General features: G+C 40.5%; 1 protein-coding gene across 6 annotated transcripts in view; it reads left to right on the top strand.

Moving 5' to 3' along the window:
• The window catches only part of GRB10 (growth factor receptor bound protein 10), a 283,037-nt gene that overhangs the window by 155,375 nt on the left and 110,621 nt on the right, over positions 1-17,041 (top strand). For all 6 annotated transcript variants that reach the window (XM_088464156.1, XM_088464147.1, XM_088464146.1 and 3 more), the window contains 2 exons: positions 173-389; positions 6,453-6,591. In XM_088464156.1, coding sequence (XP_088320282.1) covers positions 173-389; positions 6,453-6,591 — 356 coding nt within the window. The remainder of the gene's footprint in view (positions 1-172; positions 390-6,452; positions 6,592-17,041) is intronic.

Genomic DNA, 17,041 nt, shown 5'->3' with positions numbered 1-17,041 from the left:
ACAAAATGGCTGCTTCGTGTAGTGCACTTTATTTGAGGTTTTTCGGAAAGTTAGTGGCCTACTAGTTAGTTGCACTCAAACTTTTTTGTATATAAATTTATATAATTGAGCCAACGTGTTTATGCCTCAGTAACTTGATAAAATGTAACTTAGTTCTTATTTCATTTCCTAGATGATGATGTTGATCTAGAGGCTCTGGTTAATAATATGAATTCTTCGCTGGACAGCTTATACTCCACATGCAGCAGGGTGTCGGAATCTGTACCACTTATAAAAAATGGTCAGCTAAACCGAAGCAAGCTTTCAAACTCAGGATCAAACACTCTTCCGTCCATGCCACAAAGACAGAAGATGCAGCGCTCCCAACCAGTGCAAATTCAAGCAGTAAGGTAGGAAGGGCCCCAATCCTGCATTTCGTAAATTTAGTGCCTTTATTCATTTTCCAAAAAAAACGACGGTCGTTCTTTGGATGCACTGCTACTGACTACCATATTTTCTAGCTTATATTTTATCCTTTTATTACCAGTTTAAAATGGCAAACTTAAATGTTTAAAGCGTAGACTATAATGCCGGAGTTTGGGAACCTCTGCATTAAGTGATGAATGGTATTAGCTGCAGTTGTAAGAGAAATGACAAAGCACTACAGAAGTACAAAATTGTTGCATATTGATTACCAAAGCATTTAGGAGAATATGTTAAAAAATGTGAGTATGTGACACTTTTTTTTTTTTTTTTTTGTAGAGCAATTAAAATGCTGCAAAATTTAATTGAGCATAGTTGCACACAATCAAACTAAAATTGATACATTTACATAATTTTAGTTGTGTCTGGGTTCGCAGTGCTCACTACAACTAGAAAAGGGAGGGGAAGGAGGCAGGTCCTAGATTCTGCAGGTATGTAAGGGAGTACACGTGCAAACACACACATGTCGACGGACTGTGCCCTATGCTGACATGAAAGAATGCTGACTGTCAAATTATATATATTACCCTCTACACGTTGCGTGTGACAAACCTTTTGAAGTTTTTTATTTAGAAACAAAAAAATGTTGATCTCTAAAAGTACTAGAACATTAGTGGGTGGATAGGAGATGATTGAAGGAGAAGGGGGGGTAGATGTTAAGCGGTGTATTGGATTAAGTAATAGCGAGTAAGTGGACTGTCTTAGTACAGTTCAGACACCTGGTGACCGACCCAGGGGGTGGACGTCCCGCATCCCTCTGTAAGTAAAAAGTCAAGGTCCCAATAGGGGAGTTAAATGGATGCCATCAGTCTCTGTAAGTCTTAGTTCGTTTTAACAGTTAAGGCTCTGGTGAGGCCTCACCTAGTTCCTCTCTTCAATCCTGCTCCTGTTCTCCTCTGGTCTTCATCCGCTCCTGACCCTGCCGGTGGTGTGGGCCATATTCCAGTGGTTTCTGCTGACTCCTCCACTGGCTTGGTCCCCGCAGCGACGTGGAGCGCGTCCCACCTCGCTGACCGGGTGGTCCGATCACTCGTGGAGGCTACGCGCTCAACTAACCTATTGTAGAGGAGACTTGGTCAGGCGGAGGGACACTATGATCCCGGATTAGTGCAGTTGTGAGTGGTGATGTGAAAATTCGCTCCTACGCGTGTTGCCCTGTTTAGCCTTCCTCAGGGAGTAATGGTTGGTGCCATATTGGGGTTGGGTTTATGTGCTCTGATGAGCAGGCAAGCCTGTGATGCGGTGTGTAGTCACTTGGATCTAGCTCTGTCACCATGGTGACTGTAAACAGTCTATGCAGAAGACTAAAAAGTGCTGATAGGGGATTACTGTCATTTTAATGAGACTTTGAGGATTTTTGGCCTTTAAAAATGGAATCACACGTATGTAGAGTGAAATATTCCATAACCCATCCTGCAGAGATAATGCAAGAGCCTCCTGAGGAAAAATTAAATTGCTTTTGTTGGTAGTTTGTTTTTGTTATGGTACAAAGTTCATAGGCATATATATAAAATGGGTGTAGGGCATGCGGTGTGCAGGGGCACCTGGGTCCAGAGGTATAATGCACACCCTACATTCATAGATTATAATTACCTCTCTGCTGTTGGGTGCCAAAATAATCGGGAAAATGGTTGCTATCATTTTCCCAGATATCTGCACAGTAGAAAAATTGCTGGGAAAATGGAGCCAGTACCCTTTTCCCAGAGATATGCGCATGTGCTGGCAAGACACAGGGGGGGGTGGGGGGTCTCTTGGACTGTCCTAGACAAAAACCTAAACTATGTATACACCAATACAATTCACTGCCCACATAAACGATATTGTGTGTTTAGGTGTGTATGCAGTACCGTTGCAGGAATGTTATCCGATTAATGGGTTATAATGCTCCTGCAACAGTCTGGATCAGCAGGTTGCATCTTTTGGGCTGTTTCATATTTGTTGGCCTGACCTCCCAATCCCATAGAAGCCTGTACACATTGCACACTGTGTACGGTGCTCACAGACAGCTGACGGGGTCACGCTGTGGACAGACTGTAGTGTCCACTCTACGGTGAACAGCAGGCTTGTTAATGTCCTGGAGAATGGGCACTGTTAAGTGTGCCCCCGAAAAGGGCGGGATGGTCACTCAGAGGAGCCACACCTCTTTCCCGTCACTCTGGGGGGCATGTCTGAGTTGCTGGGCTGCTCCCAAGCTCTCCCCCCACTGTGAATAGATGCCATGCGGTCTATCGGGAACACTACACTGCATGGTTGATCTGGAGTTTAACCTGATCAGCCACTGTTGGAAAAGGTGTCCCCAGTTTTACTGTAAATACATACCACCCATTAGCATACATGGATATTAATGAATTAAATGGTTTCTGTAAGGTGCTGCACGATGTCTGGATTTGGCAGATGTACTCAAGCTATGCCACATAGCAGTGTAACTAGAAACGTTAACTCATGGTGCAAGAAGAAACGCCGATATTTGCTCACTAAACTGAGCCCCCCTCCCCCTATTGAGCTTTGCCCCTTCAGCAGTTTCTTTTCTCTCACAACCCTATTTATAGCCTGCCACACATTGTAATTAATGCAAATGTTTGCATAGATCATAAACTCATAGTTTAGTTTCTGTTTGCATCACTATTTACTTCATGTCTTGCTTGAGGCAGAGATACATATTTTTCTTTCATATTTGTTTTATTTTGATTCCTTTTTTCTTTTTTTTTACTTCCTATTAATGGTAAGTACATATAAAACCTACAGATGTGTCCACATCTTCCTTGCGCGTTAAACAGCCCTTCTAATCACTCCGTGTCGTGACTTTGTAGCGCAGAGCGTCTCTTCTGCAACTTTATACCTTTGAATGTATCTTATTTGCAAAGTGATGTGAATAGGATGCACAAGCAGCTTTTGCTGATTAAAAGGATATGCGGCATGCATATATAGCCACTGACACTAACCTAGCATTTTGCATGCAGATACTCGTAGTTGCACACAGAATATAAGCATGCCGCATATCCTTTTAATCAGCAGAAGCTGATTGTGCATCCTATTTACATTACTTCAATGCATCTTACTCACTTTGCGAATAAGATGCATTTGATCATAAAAAGTCACACAAATATACCATCAGAGCTACTGAGTGCATGGCTCTAATGTGCTGTTTAACGCGACTTGTAGTGCACAGAGGTAAAGATGTATGTGAACACCTGAAAAATCATCTGAAACTGCTGGAAAGGGTGACTACCTAATACAGATATACAGAAGTTGTGAGCTTTTGAGGAAGATGTCTTGTACATACAAAATGTTATGTTTTATAGCTTTAGTAGAAGGCCCACTGTAGCGTCCTTTGGACTCTTAAGGCTTTTAAAGGTGGGTACACACCTGAAAGATATATCTGCAGATCGAGTGATTTGCAGATATATCCTTAGATGATTGTCGTTCATACACACTGAACGGCCATCATCTACCCGGCAGTCGCTGCCCGCCATACATGGTTTACGGACATATCGTCTGTACACACTGGCCGACGGCCAGCAGTTATATTGGCCGATCAATTGATCGGCCAGTATATCGACCATTGTGTACCCAGCATAACAAACTGGTATAGTTAAGGCTAATCCTTCTGCATCAGTGTAAAGGGGGGTATCCACTTAGCGATTTTACCAAGCGATTGCACCATAATGTCATTATTGTGCAATCGCTTGCAAGCTTATCAGATTCCATAACCGACCACATAACCTTCATAGCTTCCAATGCTTATTACATCCCCTCTCAGTCTACACATAACCTCACACATTGTCTTTCTTTCACATACTCCTGACATTTGGCCGACATTCCTGTGTGACTGGATCATGCAGCCCACCAAGAAACAAGAAACTCTGCATTCGGGCTGGACCAAATTGCAATATATAGCACCTATCCTTGTGTATCAATGCCTATTTCCCTATAGATTGTAAACTTGCAAGCAGGGCCCTCTTACTTCTGTCTGTATGTTATTATCCTGTTTTGTTCTATAAATCTTTCAAATTGTAAAGCGCAACAGAATATGCTGCGCCATATAAGAAACTTAATAGATAAATAAATCTCTCGTGTGTTGGGCATGTTTTGGTCGGAAACTACCAGCAATGCGCGTGCCCGCTGGTCGTTTCCGTCATCTTACATTGCCCGTACATGCTGGTTAACCTGATGATCCTGTCAGGTTCAGCATGTGCGGGGATGATAGATGTGCCTAGACTGAACGAGTGAACGTTCAGTGTAGGCACATCACTAGACATGGAAACGACCGCACGATTACAAAGTTGTAATCGTGCTGTCGTTTCCATATCTACTAGTGGATACGCGGCTTTACAGGAGCCTCCTATCACTACTGTTTGCTATTGTAGAAATAGTAGTACTAATTGGAGTTCATGCTCTTTCCACTGTCTATCTTGACTTGCCTCTGTTCACCTGTTGACTGTCCACTCCTGTCAAATTTAGCCTCCCTTTCCACACAATAACCTGGGTGGATGGGTCTTTTTTTGTTCAAAATCTGTTGCAGACATGCTGATCTGCTTATCTAATAAACCAGCTAAAAGCAGATGAACATGAGATGAACATTAAATAAAATTAGGTGGTCAGACCTTAATCAAATCTATCAAAACTAAACATGTTCACCCATTTGGACCCAAATTTATAGGTGAAAAAACACCTATGTTAAAACATTATTATTATTATTATTCCTAGTCTGCCTACCCGTATGTTGCCTAAACTTTTCCTACCAGGTTAACTCTGCTCTAGAGCCTTTGTAACAATGAATGTAAACTTGGAAAGAAACTATTAAAACTTCCTGCAATATTCATTTTTTTATTTTTTTTTAACAATAATGCTTTGTAGATCGAACACTACAGTCTGTTGATATGATTCTTGAAATAAGTCTTGTAAATCTGATATTTTTAGGAGGGTTCAGATAAATCTGATTACTTTAGAATTACCAGTCTGTGTGCCCAAGTCAGGACTGGCATCATATATAGAGCACGCACCCTAAACCTTCCTGTGCATGTACACCCAAGCCCCGGTGCTCCTAATATCTAGGACACAACAAATTGAGCCTTAGGGCAAAATTTACTAAGCAGCGGTTTGACGGCGGTTTCTATTCTATTTTAAACCCCGGCGGTTTGGTGGAGGTTTCTTTTCTAAACCCCGGGGCTTTGGTGGTGGTTTTGCAGCGGTTTCTAAATGACAGCCCTGTTCTATTCTATCCGAAAATGTGTTTTGACTGAGGTTTGGCGGCGGCTTTGCTATCTGCAGATTTACTAAGGTCAAAACTGCTGCAAAACTGCCATCAAAACACATTTTAGAATAGAATAGAACAGGGCTGTCATTTAGAAACTGCTGTAAAACCGCCACCAAACCCCCGGGGTTTAGAATAGAAATCGCCACCAAACCGCCGGGGTTTAGAATAGAATAGAAACCGCCATCAAACTGCTGCTTGGTAAACTTTGCCCTTAGTATTTTTAAGATACTGAGGTCTAAAGTTCTGAATTGGTTTGAAAGCCATGGAAATGTTTAACTATTGTCCGCTTTGTGATACACATTAAAAATAGGGTAAATATATATATTCCCGGAGGTGAATAGACCTGAACACAAATGAAACTCTTATCAGATAAAATTAGGGATGTGCAGGCTCGGATAGGTTCGAGTTTGCACGTGGAGTTCGGATTTTTCCCTCCAAAAAAACGGAACTCAGAACGAGGCAAAACGTCATCTTACATGGACGAACATCATCATTCCTGGTCTTTTGTCCAGGAATGATGATGTTCGTCCATGTAAGATGACGTTTTGCCTCGTTCTGAGTTCCGTTTTTTTGGAGGGAAAAATCCGAACTCCACGTGCAAACTCGAACCTATCCGAGCCTGCACATCCCTAGATAAAATCCGTAGTTTGTTTTGTTTGTATAAATGAACTAGGGTTTGACTTTTCAGTACATTACAATAGACTATTAACTATTTATCATTTTTTGGTTCCAGACGTCTTCAAGAGGAGCAACCGCGCACATCTTCTTTGCCAGCAATTCCAAACCCATTTCCAGAGCTTTGCACTCCTGCGAGTTCTCCAGTACTTGCACCAGGATCTTTACCTCAAAATCAGCCTGTCAGCAAAAAGAGTGTAAGTATTGTAAGTTTCAATGAATTATTAGAGCCCAGTTTGTTTTAAAGAAAGTCTCTCATGAAAAATAAACTGTTTTTGTATTGGGCATGTCTCTTTAAAGCACCTATTTTAGTACTGGTAATACTAATAGACTAAGGGGCATATGTAGCAAAGCTTGATGTGAGATAACATTGTGAGATATATATCACCAACCAATCGGCTTCTAACTTACATTTTGCAGGCTGTGTTTAAGAAATGATAGTTTGGAGCTGATTGGTTGGTGATATATATTTCACAATTTTATCTCACATCAAGCTTTGATACATGTGCCCCATAGTGTAGTGAAGTGTAATAAGTGTTCAATTTAGCAAAAGTGCTCTTTAAATCCTATATCAAAATCTGCACTTTTGCAAAATTGAACCCTAATACCCCTTGAAACGGATTAATTGTACATATCACATGTTCCATAATGGATTCCTAAAAGACTAAGCTTTATTCAGGAATGATCAGAATATTAACATGGTGAATATTACGAATCATGCTATCCAGTAGGTCTCAAATCCATCTACATGTAGAGCTATACATTTCTATAGGGTATGCGATGCAGATTGTCTAAATCCCGACCATCGGCATCCCGGCAAGGGTCTAATGACAGGCGTCGAAATCCCGACGCCTGTCATTTTCCGTACGCCGGGAGCCCGGCATCCCGATCGAAGGTAAGCCGGTCACGGACAGCTGCCCGCGGGGGGAGGGGGGGGTTCAGGAGGAGGATTAGGTTTGGAGCACCGGGGGGGACTTGGCCTTAGGCAGCCCCCCGGGAGGGTTAGGAGGCTAGGGGAATGGGGGGTTAGGGTTAGGCACCCCCCCTCCCCCGGGAGTCTTAGGTTTAGGCAGCGGGGATGGGGGGGGTGGGGTTTTTTTCACCTTTGTCAGGATCCTAATGACCTAAAAGGGACCCTGAGGGTGAGCAAGCCTTGCAGAGCAGCAATTGGCCAACTTTCAAACAAGATAATAGATTAAAATACTGATGTTTTGAGAGTGAGAACTGGAAAAAGAGAAAATTTTTACTCCATTTCTTCCCAAATTGTAATTGGACTAAATATAATGGGTTTGTCAACTTCTATGGTGGGTACACACGGGACTAACAATATAGTTGTTCGATCTCCTGGGTGTGCTGGACAATCGATATCGATCATGCAGCACACCATGTACCCACCAACAGCTGTAACAAGCTGCGATCAACGATCGCGGGACCCTATAGTAACCTTTTCGATATCGACCAGGTTGGCCTGTATGCACGGACGATGGTCGAGATCGATATCGACCATACGTGCCCGCGCATCGCAGGTTGGTGGGAGAAAAATGCACGATATGAGCGATAACGATATGATCGATTCGTGTGTAGGCAGCTTTAGGACATGGTAGGTATGTGCTACATAAAGGTTTTAAACATTTCTCAATAAATTTTACTTTCTGGATTCTAAACTGTATTGCTGAACTTGGTTGGAAATTTACACACAGCAATCATTAACCTGTGCTCTGCTAGAGTAATATTTTCTGTATATGATAGTCGTTTAGGTTTAAATCTACATTGGTCGTTCCTTATTACTCAGATGTCAATATTTCTAAATGGAAGACTTGTTTTGTCAATATACAGATAGCCATAAGTACAGCATATGTAGTCCATATTAGATGATTCCCACCACCTTCTGGATTTGGTCTGAATCTTTCCAGACTGTTGACTGCTTTTTTAAAATGTTAGGCATTTTAGTGTAACACTATTTTCATAGATTGTACCATGTACTGTATATAAATAACAAAAACAATATAAGTATGTATACTGAAGATTTAAGAAGCCAGCGCATAACTGGTTTTGACAGTGTGTAAGTACGTCTGAGTGAATATACTCAGACAGGCCTGTTTTATGGAAAGGCTGCATAACTGAGAGAATGGAGCCCACCCACCCACCAAAAATTATATCCTGAAGCAGTGGGGCACCTTACAGAACACTTCATCAATTTAAATTTGTAATTGGTATAATGGGGGGCCGAGTTGTGCTAACTGGGAGTGTATGGGGGCCAGCTGCGGTTCCTTAAGAGATGATCCTGTCGCTCAAACACATAATTAAAATGTAATAGTACCTCTTTTTGTTTTTTAATTATTAACTTGTAATCTGCCTAAATCAAATGTGCTACTCCTAAAATGCAGGTGTGACCTCAGCTTATCTTATGGACTGTTTTACAATAGATCCTATTCTGTACAGTGGTCTGTATAAAATTATAATTCAAATATCAGAAATTGTACGCAGTCTTGATTAAATGTATAATAACAGTTCAATGTCCATGAATGAAATGTTAAACAGTGCTGTAGTAATATGTACAAATCTTACAACGTGCCTATTAATTTTCTGCAGCTATGTGTATATAGTAGTCCCCCCTCCCTGTCTTTTATATTTAAATCTCACTTTTTATAGAATATGTTGGGGGTGGGGGGGGGGGTTAAGCTGTGTTTCCAATGCAAATAGGTTTGCACAGCATTCGTGATTACAAAGTCAAGCTACTTTTTAAGACTCCATGTAGCTCTGAAGCATATATTAGTCAGGCATTTCCTAGTTTATGAATAGTGACCCTCTTTGGAACAATTGGCAAGAAGTGCACCACTGACTTTCAGCCTGCCAGTTCTACCCACATGGAGATCCAATCTGGGTGGCTGTGGTGACCTAGATTTCAATGGAAACCCTCTTGTGCCGTTACTTTATGTTCTTGGGTGATGTGAAGCAGTGGAATTTAATAAAGACGCTGAGGTCATTCTTGTGTTGAAGATCTTGGTGCATGAAATTGGGAAGTACAGTACCCTAATTGCCACAGAATACTTTTGGCAAGAATAGTCTGGCACAGAGGCACTCTTTCTTTATTTCTTGGCACATTCTGTGGCCTTTTTTGTGTAAGAATACTGAATTAAATTGCATTAAAAATTTCTTTCCATAATCTCACTGCTGAACACTCTGGAAAAAAGTTTTCTTAAAACATGGTATGTTGTCATTGTCTGTCTAGTGTTCTGGTTGCAGTTTGCGGTTGTACTTGCATAGGATGCTGTACTACAACTAGTATATCTGAGAAACCTTTTAGTGTTTTGTGGCTGTGGAATATTGCAGTGCATACATGTACATAGAGGAAGGCACTTGCAGGAATTAACATTCAGTGAGTAGTCCTGCTGGACAGCTGCAGTAAAGTGCATTTTAGATGTGCTTTTTAATCAGGTTTTTATTTTACACAAGACTATTGTAGTGATTACAAATCCAAATACGTGCGAAAGTGACTCTTCACTGATGTAAGAAATTATTACAAAGGAGCAAGACACAATTGGTGTAGAATGATGTGCTTTGTTTAATATTCAAACCTAGTACATAAACCTCTCATCATGCTATAAACAGAGGCTTCTGCAGTGTTGGAGCCAAGTCCGTAGGTTGAGTGAGATATTTTAAGGGTCATTGATAAAACCACAGAAGCTACAAAGTTGTGAAGCAGAATGGTTTTAAATTAAAATATATTCAGAATTCACACCCCTCTGTATATGGGTGGGTGTAATTACACAATTTGTGTAGTCATGGAACTGACACACTGTAGCTAAATGCTGCAATTCAGCATAGGTCTGAGCAATTCAGTCCAGTGAACGCAATTCACACTGACTGTTCTCCCTATTCCCTGCCATGAGTGCAGAACTCCTCTTCAAAATTCTGTAGACTCCTGGACGTCCTCTGAGACTAAAGGTGCCTACACACTATGCGATGTGGTCACGATGCGATCTCGTGTCTGATTTCCCTTGAACTCTCCCCAGCAGCTCCCCGGCAATCCTGGACACTATTTTGGTGTTAAGTGTCCAATGTGACAAACGATCTATCGCGCATCCTTAACTTTTTTCAGTGTATCGTGTTCGAGTTTGGCAGATCTTGCCTGCAGCAGGCAAGATTTGAAGATACGATGCACGACCAGCGGGTACGTACATCGTGAGTGCACACTCACGATTTGGACATATTTTACACGATTTGTAAAATATGAAATCGGGCAAATCGTGTCAAATGTCGCCTAGTGTGAAGGCACCTTAAGTATACAGTCTATGCATGGAGTCCATATGCTATATGTCAGAGGTTTTCAAGCGTAGTCCTCACGGCTCCCCAACAGTTCAGGTTTTAGAGATATCCATGGTTGAGCATAGCTGACTTAATAAGTACCTCAGTCAATTTGTTTTAGCCACCTGTGCGCAACCATGGATATCTCGAAAACCTAAGCTGTTGTGGAGCCTTAAGGGCCACGTTTGGGAACCTCTGCTATATGTATTCATAAGTAGTAGTTGAACAAATTTAATTGTAGAAATAACATCTAGTGTAAGCAAAGTTTTCAATATTTTAATATTACAGGTTTTGGAGATTTTATAAAAGGAAAGCAGGCAGTATCTTCATACACTGAAGGTTGTGATTGGTGCTATTTTGGGGAGTGGCTAAGGAAGGGCAATATACATGGGTCCTGTTTTATACATTGTAATGTGTAGCGCAGTATTTCCCATCTCTGCCATTACAGTCCAGGCTTTAAGGATATCCATGCTTGAGTCCAGATCGTTAAATTGACTGTAATGGCGGAATTTGGGAACCACTGCACTCTAGCTGACTGAAGTTTAAAAGGAAAAGAAGTCGTAAATATTACAGTATATATAAATGTGAAGTTTTAGTCACACACTGGCATAGGACAGAAAGATCTTACATAATTATTAACTTTTGACTTCATCAATCAAAAGATAAAGAATATTTTGGGGTTTATAGAAGTCTTCACAACTCATGTATTCTAAAAGCGTAATGTTGGGATGTTTGTCCTGTGCTACAAGCTATATGACCACATATGTGATGACAAAAGCAGATAGACCAAAATAAAATGAGACACTACCTGACTGTAGGCCTGATCCAGTGTGGATTGCAATTGCACGCAATGAAGCTGAAAAAGTATGCTAATGCCTGCCACCGCTCAGCCAGCATAGAGACACCCACTGCTGCTTTCTCACATCCGTAATACCTTGCAATCCTGTGTATTCATCGTCACCTTCGGAAAACATCGGCCTGTCGCGCACAATTACAACAGGTCTGACCTGTCGCAAGTCTCGTCGTACGCAGTGAGTACTCAAGCTACGTATGCAATCGCAGTAGCTAATTATTGCACGCCCATAGAACACCGTTCGAACGGACAGAAACTCCTGCGTTTCTGCAACCACTCCCCCGTCACCGCCCCCAAATGCTCACGGCCTGTTGCTCACTCTGTGATGGATTCCTATCGGCGTGCGTAATCGCAGTTCAATTGCAGCGCTGGGTCAGTGTGGTGCATGCGCAGTACTGAACTATCGGCCAATCTGCGTATGTAGTTGCAATTGCGTACGCTGCTGAATTGGGCCCTCTATCAATTATGAAATTACTAGGTCACTTTTAAATATTACAATCAGTTTGACTGCAAAATCACAATTAATTTGGATTTGTTTTGCCTTTAATCACCAGCAATTTTCCACATGTTTAGCATAATGGCTAGACCACTAGTATAACTTTTCAACACAATGGGTGACCTGACAAACTTCAGGGGGCTCCATGCACATTACCCATAGCATTAGTGAAAAGATAAAACAGTATATGCAATCCAGGAAAGACACCAATCTACTGGTGGAGTGGTATGGTATGAGACAGGCTGGAGTGAAATTACCATTAAAGTTTGAAAATGCTTTTAATGTGAGTGGTGTGAACTTTGAAAGTGTCTTCAAAACAGTTGCTAAAGAAGATGTATACCCACTTCACATCTTCAATTTAAGATGGCTGGTCTTATGTCTATCTAATCACGGATGCCTAAAATGCAAAGATAATGCATTTGTTGAAGTCCTATAGCTGACGGTGTTTTATCTGTTCATCTATTTTTCATCTCTGTGTTGATATTTCTGCAGGGTATGAAATAATAGGCTGACTGAGATTTTGCCACTGTGAGAAGCTAGGAAGTGTTTGCAGAAGTTTGCTACATAGTGAAACTGAAAATTAGACTCTTGTAATGACTGCAATAATTTGAGGACTAATATCTTAAAATAAGAATGAATATTTTAGTATTTTACGAAATGTAAAAGTGCTAGACCTCTATTGTGAGCTGCCCAGGATCTAAACATTATTGGGTTTCTCAGTAAGTTTTCTTGGGAAAATGTAAATCTAATGTAACGTTTTGATGTAGGGGTTAAAGTTTTATTGGCACTTTGTACAAAGAAAAGCCGATATTGCAATAGAACTGATTACTATAGTACAATGGATTCTTTCGTATGCAGTGACTGTTTAATGTTCTCTAGAATAAAGAAAATACAGTGAGGAGGTATAATGAACATTTTTACATTATCGATTAACACTTAATTTTGACACTTCAAATATATACCATTTTGTTCAAGTAGAAACCAATAGCTTCAGTTTGCAGTACTAATCCCACACACTGTTAATCTGGGTACATAGAAAATCTTCATTCTGATTTTCAGAAGGACTGTCCTGGAAAAACTGAAATTTGGGATTCCTGTCCAGTGCAGCTGAAGGAGCAGAACATATTAAGGTGCCCACACACTAGGAGATGTGGTCACGATGTGATATCGTGTCCGATTTCTCCTTGAACTCTCCCCAGCAGCTCCTCAGCAGTCGTGGGCACGATTTGGTGTTTAAAACTGTCCAAATTGACCCACGATCTATCGTGCATCCTAACTATTTCCAGAGCATCGTGACTGAGATTGTCAGATCTTGCCTGCAAGGCTTATTTCTTTTGTTTAAAAAATTTGCCTAGAGCCATCATGACTGCTTCCAGTCAAGGCTATAAAAGGCCTAGCTGTGTGTGGTTTACACACCCATCTAGATGTTACTCTCTGTACCTGAGAGGTGAGTGCAATTATTTGCAATCCAATGGTGTGTTGGGCATATATTACTAGTGTAGGAACTTGCAGAGAATTGGTGTCCCTAGATGACGGGCTGCAAGCTTACATGTTTTGATTAAAAGATGAATAAAATACTCATATTTTTATTTGTTAGATAAAGATTTGCAGTATTATGTTGGCACTAACAGCAAAAGTCTTTCTGTTTTTGTTACCAGGTATAATATAGTTTCACTATTTGCTGTTTATTTCCAAATGGATTATTCTGTTCTGCTCTATTGAGCTTTGAACTTCCAATGAAATGATCAGATTTGGGACATGTTATAGTGGCAAGGATACAAATGTGGGCAATGTCATCCCAAGTGATTGATCTATTAGGACAAGTTAGCTGTATTCCTCGATTAATATAGGGAGTATGGAGGCTTTTGATAAAATACCTTTTAAGATCTAAATGAATATATTACTGAGAAATGGTGATAGGCAAACTTTTCTTTTGGTTCAATGGCTACACCTGTTGTGGGCAAGGAATGACATTCAGGACATTGCAAGGCTCACAACAGCTTCAAAATGACAAGAAGGGAAGAGTGGCAGTTTTTCTCAACGCCTTTGCACATGAGAAGCTTAAAACTAGTATTTAATTTCCCCTTAACGATGTTGAAATGGCAAAGAAAATTTGAAGTTAAAGGGGTTTTTTTTGTTTTCTTTAAAAAAATAAAATAAGCCAAATCTTGCCTACAAAGCACATAACACTGTTCAACTATCTTCTCTCCTGTAGTCTATATAGCTGCCTTCACATTTATGCTATTGTATCAGTTAATCACCTATACTAATGGTGGTTTATAAGCAAGTCTCATGGTCAATTGGACTTAGAATGTTTATTAAAACTTTAAAAAGTTTATATGTGAAGACCTCTACTTTATCTACTGCAAGTATCTTATTATTTGACTTTTTAGCTTAAGGGAGTAACCTTACCCCATATTACCAGCGGTACTTAATACCCACTACATACTTTGTCCCTGTTTGTTCCCAATATGCTCTGCAAAGCATAATTGTTTGGAGGTTCTTTAATTTTTTGTTGTTGCTGGAGTATTTTGTTGCTGGCTGTCTAAATGCTATTTGGGATGGTAACTGCTAAAGCCTGTAATGCTAACAATCAATCTCCTTGCATACAAAGAGCTAGAAATAGAATTTCAGAATTTGTCTTAATATGCATTTTATACAGTCAGGTGCATAAATATTGGGACAATGACAGAATTTTCATATTTTGGCCTCTATTCACCACCACAATGGTTTTGAAATGAAACAAACAAGATGTGCTTTAACTGCAGACTTTCAGATTTAATTTGAGGGTAATTACATCCAAATCAGATGAACAGTGTAGGAATTACAACGGTTTCTATATGTGCCTCCCACTTTTTAAGGGGCCAAAAGTAATGGGACTATCAACTCAAAAGCTATTTCATGGACAGGTGTTGGCTATTCCCTCATTATTTCATTATCAATTAAGCAGGTAAAAGGTCTGGAGTTGATTCTAGGTGTGACATTTGCATTTGGAATCAGTTGCTGTCGACTCTCAATATGAGATCCAAAGAGCTGTCACTATCAGTGAAGCAAGCCATCATTAGGCTGAAAAATCAAAACAAACCCATCAGAGAGATAGCAAAAACATTAGGTGTGGCCAAATCAACTGTTTGGTGTGTTCTTTCTTTTTAAGAATGTTCCAGAGAGCTCAGCAACACCAAAAGACCCAGAAGACCACGGAAAACAACTGTTGTGGATGACAGAAGAATAATTTCCCTGGTGAAGAAAAACCCCTTCACAACAGTTGGCCAAATCAAGAACACTCTCCAGGAGGTAGCTGTATAAAGGTAGCTGTATATGTGTCAGAAGTCAACAATCAAGAGAAGACTTCACAAGAGTGAATATAGAGGGTTCACCACAAGATGTAATCCATTGATGAGCCACAAAAATAGGAAGACCAGATTAGAGTTTGCCAAACAAATTCTAAAAAAGCCATTACAGTTCTGGAACAACATCCTATGGACAGATGAGGCAAAGATCAACTTGTACCAGAGTGATGGGAAGAGAAGAGTATGGAGAAGGAAAGGAACTGCTCATGATCCAAAACATACCACCTCATCAGTGAAGCATGGTGGTGGTAGTGTCATGGTGTGGGCATGTATGGCTGCCAATGGAACTAGTTCCCTTGTATTTATTGATGATGTGACTGCTGACAAAAGCAGCAGAATGAATTCTGAAGTGTTTCGGGCAATATTATATGCTCATATTCAGTCAAATGCTTCAGAACTCGTTGGACGGCACTTCACAGTGCAGATGGACAATAACCCGAAGCATACTGCAAAAGCAACCAAAGAGTTTTCTAAGGCTAAACAGTGGAATGTTATGCAATGGCCAAGTCAATCCCCTGACCTGAATCCGATTGAGCATGCATTTCACTTGATGAAGACAAAACTGAAGGGAAAATGCCCCAAGAACAAGCAGGAACTGAAGACATTTGCAGTAGAGGGCTGGCAGAGCATCACCAGGGATGAAACCCAGCGTCTGGTGATGTCTATGCGTTCCAGACTTCAGGCTGTAATTGCCTGCAAAGGATTTGCAACAAAGTATTAAAAAGGTGAAAGTTAGATTTAGGATTGTTTAGTTTGTCCCATTACTTTTGGCCCCTTAAAAAGTGGGAGGCACATATAGAAACCGTTGTAATTCCTACACCGTTCACCTGATTTGGATGTAATTACCCTAAAATTAAATCTGAAAGTATGCAGTTAAAGCACATCTTTGTTTCATTTCAAAGCCATTGTGGTGGTGAATTATGGCCAAAATATGAAAATTCTGTCAATGTCCCAATATTTATGCACCTGACTGTATATCTTATAAAGTAGCTCTCACAAACAGGAGCTGAATTACAATGCTCTTTAAAGCACGTACATAACGTTATAGTTCGTTCATCTCTAATAGAGTGCAGGCGTTGATCTGGAAAGTGCTCATCTAGTATAGTAATATTAGTAAGATTTGAGAATGTGTTGGATATGTTGAAATAATGCATGTGTGCACGAGGTCTAACTGGTTTCTGGTTTAGCTGGTCATAGGAGCAGATATAATAATCTGTTATTGTAGGTCAGCTGTTTTCAGCCTGGGGTGCTAGTACTCCTCAGGGTGCTCACTGTAACATTCAAGGGTACTCTGAAAACTTTCTGCAATGATGGGACATTCAGACACCTAGGGGTCTCTAGCACCATGCGCCACAGTAGGACCCTGATAACCAGATAAAAGTCGACCACTCTTTCAAAGTAAAAGCGCATTTGTGGATTGTTTATTTCTTAAAAAAAAGAAAATGTAACAAGTGAGCAATACATGTACAATTCCTTCTGTCATTGGCCCCCTTTTTAAAATTATCATTATTGGTTTGGAAATATTAACGGTACAAGGAATGCAAATTGGCTGGCAGGGTATATCAACTGGGGAATTGATTGAAAACCACTGTTCTAGATGTATCTCATGTAATGTCTTCTATGATGTAGGCAGATTTTAA

Source organism: Taudactylus pleione, unplaced genomic scaffold (genome assembly GCF_031769625.1).
Source record: "Taudactylus pleione unplaced genomic scaffold, aTauple2 ptg000054l, whole genome shotgun sequence".
NCBI lineage: Eukaryota > Metazoa > Chordata > Amphibia > Anura > Myobatrachidae > Taudactylus > Taudactylus pleione.
The sequence above is the reverse complement of the archived record's forward strand: the minus strand, read 5'-3'. Positions and strand labels throughout refer to the sequence as shown.